The following is a 9,009-nucleotide window of genomic DNA, read 5'->3' as shown; positions in this document are numbered from 1 at the left end:
ATAAATATATTTATTTCATTAAAAAAACAAATACAATATTTTTTTTATAAAACTTGTATACAAATCTTTTTCTAACTTGGATTTCTATCTATCTTCCTATTCTTTTTTTTTTTTGGAAAAGATGCTAGTTTAAAAAAATATAAATAGAAAAATTCAAAAACTAAAATTTTTCTATTTATAAAAAACCTGTTTGAAATTTTGATAGCGATGATAGTTTAAAGTATTTTTTATTTAAAAATACATTTAAAATAAAATTTTTTATTTTTAAAAAATTATTTTTAATATTAATACATCAAAATAATATAAAAATATATTTTTTAAAACTTTTAAAAATATAATTTATACCTTGTTTTCGAACAAACCCCAAGTCTTGGAGGAACGACTTCTCAAAAGTCCTCTAAAATACTGACGGACGGACCGAGTGAGTGGCCCTCCGAGACTTAGACATTCAAGTCAACCATTCTTGTCTTTTTTTCCTTCACCTTGGAAGCCACGAAACGTTTTTGTCAGCTGAATTGAGAGTAAAAAGCAAACGAGGAGACAGAGAGTCTACTCACTGGGCTGCCGACACGACCTCCTTATCTTCATCACCAGGTATGAATTAGGATCTCTTGTTTTCCATTTATTTCTTCTCAAAACTGATGTTTGTTTTCTTCTAATTTCCTTTCATGGTCTATACATAGCTATGATTTTAATCATAATAACATCTGTTTGATGATTAGAAAGTATTGATTTTTCTGTTTAATCATTCAATATTGGAAGATGGGCCGATGCTAAATTTGACAGGGACTTTATGTATGTGCTGATATTGTGGATCGAGTATCGATCAATATTTTCCCAATGGTTCGTATTGATTTACCATATTGATCATCTTGCTGTCTTGAAAAAGAAAACCTAATCCTTTTTATATTATCCTTTGATGCAAATAGTACTCTATATGCCCTTTTTATTCTTCTTTTTGAGAGTGTTATTGGGGATTTAAGCCACACAAGAGGAATACCTTTTTTTCCTCTTTTAATCCCTTTCATCTCTGGTATGCTTGAGATTTTACCCAAGTCACTTGGTACATCGCCAAGTGGAACAAACTTAATTTGGATGGAACCATCCTGGGAAATCTCCAGGTGTGTTTTGAAGAGAGGAATGGCTAGCAGCGAATTCCAGCAATGTGTGAAGGGTAAGCTGTCATGGAGGGAGGGGGAGGGAGAGAATGTCATTCTACGTCTATTAGCACATCAAAACGATTTGAAAGTAAAAAAAATAATTAATTTAAAATAAAAAAAAATAAAAAAATTTTAAATTTTTTTAAAAACACTTCCTTCTAACAAAAAAAAAAAAAAAAAAACTAAACGAAATACTACGTTTTACAATCCTTAAACACCAAATCACACGACATGGGGTGGGGGTGGAACAGTCATATGAATTTGAATTAACTCTTCCCCAGTTCCTCCTTCCAATCTGCCATCATCCCCTCCCCAGAATAAACTTGTGACACCAAGCAACTGCATTTGTACATAAATTATGTTGTAGTGGTTGATTTTTTTTAGGATTTATTCTACAAGTATTTTTTTTCTTGGTTCATTCTTCTATATATTCTTGTATTTTCTCACACTATATACATAGATTATAAGGATGAACCCACCCACCTCTCAAGATGGAATATCAATCACATGCAAATAAATTCTGAAGTCATTATTTTATTTGCAGTGCCTCATTGTGTATCAAGAAGGCAGAATGGGCAAACCATTGCGGAAGAGGAACACGGGGCTATCAAAATCTGTAGAAGAGAGAGCCTTGTCGAAGAAGATGGAGGATGATCAAAAGAAGCAGCCAGCTGGTCCAGCCCCTTATTTTCACAAGGATTGCATATCGAATATCCTTATTTGGCTGCCTCTTGAATCACTTCCAAGTTCAAGATTTGTGTGTAAGCCATGGTACAATATAATTAACAGCCGAACTTTCATCGATTCACATTTCCGTCGCTCTGAATCTGTTTTGATCTTTCTAAAATCAGTCTCAAGAGGAAGATCATACCCTTATTCAAGACCAGACCCTTTTTCTATGACATCAATGCGAGAGGAACAAGGTAATATCTTTTCAGTTGAAGTAGCTTTGCTTCAATCGAGCTTAAAAACTGTCCCCATTTTTGGGCTCCATGTCACTTGCTGCTCATCGAAATTCTTTATCCAGTTCATGGAATTTAAAGAAGGAAAGATTAAGGTAGGGAAGTATAATGTTAGCTGCCTGGGAAACATTAGAGCTACATGCAATGGCCTTATTTTGCTTGATAACCATGTGAAGAAAGGACTGATAGTCATGAATCCTGTGACACGGAAGCTCATTACACTTCCTCTTGGTACTTTGTGTAATTATCACAAGGAGTCCTATGGCTTTGCATTGAATCATGTCACCGGAGACTATAAGTTGGTGCACCTTTTTCGGGATGAGTTTGAGTATGTCACCTGTGAGATACTAGATCTTGCGACAAGATCATGGAGGGCAGTGAATGGACCTTCATTCGGCCTATTTAATTGGTTCGGGCATGCACCTGTTTCTGCAATTGGAGCTCTGCATTGGATTCCTCAGCTTGATAATAGTGATTTCATAGTGTCAATGGAAGTGGAGAACGAAAGATTTCATTGCATACCGCTACCCCACTGTTGTACTACTCATGACAGGGTTATGGAGATGTGTGGTCTCTTATGTTTTGTCACACATGAAGACTTGAACATTGATATTTGGAACTTGAAGAGTGTGCCTGAAGGCATTTGGACAAAGCAATATAGCATCACTAAAGGTAGCTTAATTGACATGGTTCCGCTTTTTAGTTTAAGAATCAGTGGAGATGTAATTTTCAGGAGGAAGGAAGATGGCTCATTCCATGCTTATGACTTCAAATCTGAAGTGATGAGAGAGTTTGAGATGGACAAAGAATGCAACCTATCATCTGGCTCATACCTGCCTCATGTAAACAGCCTTCTCTCATGGACACCAAGTCATCATGTGTCTGATTGACTTCCCTGTTGGCTGGTACCAGTAAAGGGAGTGACGATGACATACATATCATCTAATCATATAGCTATATAGTTTGTGGGTTACTTCTCCGTTTCTGCGCTTTTATTGTGTATACTACTGATGGAAGAACTATATATATATATATACACACACACTGGGATGTGAAATATGTAGTACAATGTTGATGAAATGTAATTGAGTACTCCTCCTGCAATCAGTTATCTGTATACAAGGGTTTTTTTCTTATTGTATTTTCCATTTTCGTTCTCATTGTTATTTGGTTAGCTTGTGTCTTACCTTTCTTGGGATGGTTGCAGCGTCCTGTCAACTGGATGTAGGTCGAAGCAGCTCATATCCTAGTCTAAAAGCAGAAGGTTGGATCAGAGTTTAATGGGTTCTATCTAATGTGGTGACTGGTGATGATGAGAATCGATCAAAAACTGCTGAAATGAAGGTGTATTCACACACCTGGGAGTAACATTTGTCGTAAACAATTTCAGAAACTTTATGTGAACGATGCACAGTCTATATGTATTAAGTAAAGAAAACATGTTGAGTAGGCGAATGCCCATTCAAGGTCTACCCAATCCACCAACCAGGCGTGAATTAATGAAAGTTAAATCTATTTTATAGACTATTAATCACAATTAAGATTTTGTGCTCAATAATTAATCAATTTAATTGGCGTGGCTTTATTTTTCTATAAGATAAGTTTGATTTTTTTTAATATTAAAAATACTAAGATAATCATATTCATTAATTACCCTACATTCTTAAAACTAGCTACCCAATATATATTTTTAGGTTTAAATATTTAAATTATATGATCTTTCCATTTATATGAGCAATTGTTGAGGCAAAAAAAAAAAAATAAAAAATACTTGATAACCTTTCTTTCACGCACAAAAGTTAAGAACAATATTTGCTACTTATAGGGCTACTTACGATCAAAAGTAAGATATACCCCGTAGAGTAAAAGTTACCTCAGAAAATCTGATTTTAATAATTCATAAATTACCGAATTAAGATTAATTTAGAAATATATTCCCTAGTTATATGTAGTTTATGATATTAAAGACCTTTATATCCTTCACAAAGAAAATGTAGAAGAAGTCTCTCAAATTAGATGAAAAATAATATATATATATATATATATATATATATATATATATATATATATATATATATATATTTGGAAACTCCCTTATTCCTTATCATTTCCAAAACATATACATAATTTCATCATTTTGGCATTCTTAATTAATATCTACATATATTAATCAATTTTATATAAATGAATTTTGTCAATTAAGTGACACTCATAATGTATTCTTTTCATACTTTACTATAATGTCATTAGTTTATCATATTCAATTAATAATCTTTTTAATTTAATGAAATCTCCGAAGAGTTTCTCTTTATTTGGAACTTTATCAAAATCTCATTTCATAAAATCTTACATAGAAAAATAATCCACATATCCATTCATGTCCACACAGTAACCTCAAGCATACCACTAGTTCATTAATTTATCACTTGATAAGAAATTTTGTATTTCACCCATAACCATTTCATATAAATCTTATAACTTTAAATTTCATTATAAACACAACACATAATATATTACAAAAGAAGTAAATGTATAAAATTACAAAAGAAGTAAATGTACAAAATATGTTAAAAGTAAATACACCATAATATAATTAACAACAAAATGAGATTGTTGAAACAATTATAACCATATAATTTTACATATACATATAAATATACCTAAACAAGACTATATGATAACTAACAGCTAAATCAGTGTTGTCCCGCTAGGTGAGATGGGTCTGTAATCAATATGACAATACAAGAATTATTACGTCCAATTATGCATATTTATTCACTAAGAATGGAAAAATCAAGATATACATCATATCAATTCTTTAACTTAAATCCCCAAACAACAATCAAGTTAATCTTAACATCAATACAAAAATTCATATGAAATGATCATTACTTATTTCCTCTATGTTTTAAAAAAGGCAAGTCATCATCCATTCAACCGACCTCTACCTTTTATTATCACAATTAAGTCATTGTTTAGACTACTGCTTTAACACAATCATCCATATTAACCTTTGTTCAAACAACTAACTAATACCCATATCTATATCTATAGTATTCATCCATATTTTAATTAAATTGGATGTGATGCTTTATTTCTTTGTAACTAGCTCATTTACCGAGTTTTATATAAAGGTCAGCATGTTTCTTTTTTTCATTCCTATGCCCTAAAATCTTGTTGTGGTTTGTTGTTCAATTCTAACTAGGTGAGTCAAATTGCTTTCTTTCTGGTTATGATTTTTTTAATATAGATATCTTTTTCTACGTGTTTGTTTATGTATGTCTTCCATATTGGTTGAGCCCTTTATTAGATCCTAACCTTCCATTAGACCTCTCTTCCACGACATTATTTGTACTTGGTATATCTAATTGTATTTTTTATTTTTTTTAAAAATGGTTCTCTTTGATAAACTACTTTTTTCATGTCAATTTTTATGTTTTGGATTTTTTTAAAAGTTATTCGAGGATTTCTTCTGGCCTTTTCATACAAATTCTAAAGTGCTTTTGCAACTTAGCATCTACTTTCATTATTGATTGAATCTCAACTTGCATCTTCAATTCTACTTAGGTTTTCTCTATACTTTTAGCCATGACTATTTTTCTTGTTTTTTTCTTTGTTGGATTTGCTATGCCAATTTAATTGATTGTGCCTTATGCTTTGCATAGGATTTTTGTTTTATTTTTGACATATGCTTCCTTTTACCCTTTTTATTATACTTATTTTTTTTATGACCAATGACCTTTAATAATTTTTTTTAGTTTTTTTTTTGCAGAAAAATTATCATATTTTTAAAGGGTTTATGCTTCTTTATTTCTTGAGTTAGTATCTGCAAAGCCTTAACCACATGTTTGACACTTGAATCATACTTATTTATCAATTGTTTAATAAGTTTAAGGTCTAGTTCTTTGACATTTGTTTTTATGTTTGTTCAATTATGGTATAGATTAATTTTGTTATTGTCATTTATTAGTGGTTTATTTCCTTTTTTTAGTCTTTAGTACTTTTCCTTAGTTGTTTTCCACTTGTTTTTACCATTTTCTTCTTTTTTCATAGGATAATTGCTTGTGGGTCATGTTATATGTTGTCTGTAACTCTTCCTTTAGTTTGTTGCCTTTTCTCTTATAAGTAAGTATTATTGATGTCTTTTTCTTTTACTTTTTTTTGTTGTCTTTTTTTATGCTTCCTTTTCAATATTGTCTTGTACCTAGTCTATCACAACCTTAGGTTTCATTTGATTGTGTCTTCAATTATTGTTTCTCTATTCATTATTTGATCATATGGTTTTGTTTCTTTTATTATGTTAGCGGTCTCTTTCGCAGATCAGGGTCTCTTTTTGGTTCATGTTTTTCTTTTCTTTTTCTATTATGATTTTTTTAGTTTTAATGTGTTATGTCTGCCTTTTTTTCCTTTCTTTTTTCCTTTCTTTTTCCCTAATGTTTGCCTTTATTATTCCCTGTTGGTGCTATATAACAAAGATGAATAAAAAGTAACATTTCACTCCTTTATACTTCATACAAAGAATCCATGTGGAAAAAACAAATTGTACTTGATTATAGATGATCTTACTCATGGATGATCTTACTTATTAGTTTAGTATCAAAACACTTTGTTTGAGAACCAAACAAACATTTTAGTATCATGATGTTCTAAAGAAGAACCTCAAGGCTAAAATAAGCAGCATTATTCATATCATGGTTTAACTCTTGGTAAATGTGGTGATATTAGTAGGAATGCTTTGGCCCATACTACTTTATTTATGAGAAAAAATAACTATTTGCATAGTAATCACTGATAATGGATGAAATCATGAAAATTTTAGGATTAGATTAGGCTTTCTATAGTTGTGTCTTAGGTTGAAGCATGTGGGTTTGGATGTAGGGTGTCTTTAGGCTTGGTTATTCTTATAAAACAAATACCCTATTGGAATATAAGACCCTCCGATATTTGATTTGGCAAATGTAAAGAAAAAAATAATATATTAAAAGAGAAATAATATAAGAAGTAAGAGAAAAGTTAGTAGAAAAATGAGCAGGAGCAATATGTGTTATGAATGGATTTCACTTGCCTGGCTTTGCTTGAGTGTTTTACTTGATGACTAAAGGTATTTTTCGACCTTGTTCATGTCATCTTACCGCATGTAGTATAGAGAATAATATTGCAGATACCTCATGATGTGTAAAGTAATAATGAAAAGCGAATCATGATGAGTGCAAATAAATGAATAGCATTGTGAAGAGGTTAGTGCTCAATATTGGTTTATGGTCTAGCGGAAAGGTTGGTACTTTTGCTTTGTACAAAGAAATTGAAAAAAGAAAATCAATTTATAAAAAAGGATCCAAAGCAAAAAAGAAAAAAAACAATTAAAAGAATGAACACTAAATTTGACATAAAAATAAAATAATGTAAAAGCTCGTGCCAATTCGAGTTAACATGGAAAATTTGCGACCGGATCGTGAGGTCGGGTTATCCATAAAGAAAGAAAAATAAATAAATAAATAAAATTAATATTTAATAAACTCAATGTTGAAGGATGAAATTGAAAATCAAAGTCAATATAAAAAAAAAGACCAATATCGATTCAGTTTAACATTTCATACTCGTGACCAGGTTATCAACCGAGATCATTGCACCACAAACAATTGCGAAGCTCAATTCTCAACCAACTAAAGCTAATTGATGAAATTGAAAAAAGAACACTTTTTTTAAAAAAAAAACCAAAGAAAAAAAATAATTTAAAAAATAAGGATTGAATTTGATATAAAAATAAAATGATGAGAGAAGAAATCTGAAAAAACATTAATTAAGAAAAGCGCGTACACACACATATATATAAAATAGCAATCTAAAGAATGAAAACCAAATTTGATGTATAAATAAAATAAAACTGAATGTTAATGGATGAAATTGAAAAATAAAATTAGTATAAAAAATATTCAAAACAAATAAAAAGCAATAAAAAGAATGAGGACTACAATTGAAATAAAAAAAATAAGGATAACTTTAAATTCTAGCTAGCGCTATTCCCGAGGAGGGGAGAGAGAAAAGAGAGGGAGGAAAAAACTCAATTATCACCAAACCATCTCGAATCACCATCGTACATGCACTACCACTTGACCCTCTAGAAGACATGATGGTTGATTATTGTTGACTGTCAAGAGGCACTGCATGCATTGCCCGAAAAGTGCGATCACCTTTCATATGCTAGTACATCCCACATATGCATTAATAACTTTTATTTTAAAATAATAGTTTATATTTTTTAAATACTGAATGATCTTTATAATTATATATAAAACTAGAATAAAATGATAAAAAGCCTATAGATGCAAGCCTAACAAAGTTTGGTTTAAAGGGTAATTTAATCTTTTTAATTTTCAAATTAAAATGAAAATTTGTAAAGTCTCTAAAAACAAGTTAAATAAACTTTGCTTTTAAGGGTTATTTAGTAATTTTATTATGTAATGAAAAAGTGGGATGATTAGGATGCCCGATTAATTTGGTAATGATAAATTGATACTGTTAAAAAAACCATATTACTTCTTAAAAAAAGTTATTTGATTTTATTTTAGAATGGTAAAATAATCATTTCATTAGGCAAGATGAATGAGATGCCCTAGTCAGTGTAAGTGTTTGCATAGTAAACTCTGACCCTTACTAGTTTTTTTTAGCCGTAAATTGTAACTGTGAATACTAGCATTCATTTATGTGATATATGTATGTACTAGCTATCTAACCTAGGTTTTGTCGCTGGTCGCATAAGTTTTTTTTTTTTTTTTTAATACATCAATTTTTTGCATGTTTTTTTGACATAAAGAAATTTCAATTGCAAATTAATTTTTTTTCATGTATTTAATTAAATAAATTAAGAATTATTTATATAATTTAAA

At 30.3% G+C, this 9,009-nt stretch overlaps 1 protein-coding gene across 2 annotated transcripts; it reads left to right on the top strand.

Annotated features, from left to right (window-relative positions):
* Positions 1-412: 412 nt before the first annotated feature.
* LOC133670136 (uncharacterized) lies at positions 413-3,263 on the top strand. Of its 2 annotated transcripts, XM_062090619.1 has the most exons (3): positions 413-594; positions 1,705-1,921; positions 2,012-3,263. In XM_062090619.1, the coding sequence occupies exons 2-3, from the start codon at positions 1,732-1,734 to the stop codon at positions 3,010-3,012; spliced, it is 1,191 nt and encodes a 396-aa protein (XP_061946603.1). In that variant the 5' UTR covers positions 413-594; positions 1,705-1,731; the 3' UTR covers positions 3,013-3,263. The 2 variants fall into 2 exon arrangements, with proteins under 2 accessions (XP_061946603.1, XP_061946602.1); XM_062090618.1 differs by having other exon boundaries at positions 416-594; positions 1,705-3,263.
* The last annotated feature ends 5,746 nt before the right edge of the window (positions 3,264-9,009 follow it).

Source organism: Populus nigra, chromosome 12, assembly GCF_951802175.1.
Source record: "Populus nigra chromosome 12, ddPopNigr1.1, whole genome shotgun sequence".
In the NCBI taxonomy this organism is placed as follows: Eukaryota; Viridiplantae; Streptophyta; class Magnoliopsida; order Malpighiales; family Salicaceae; genus Populus; species Populus nigra.
This window is presented reverse-complemented; position numbering and strand designations above follow the sequence as displayed.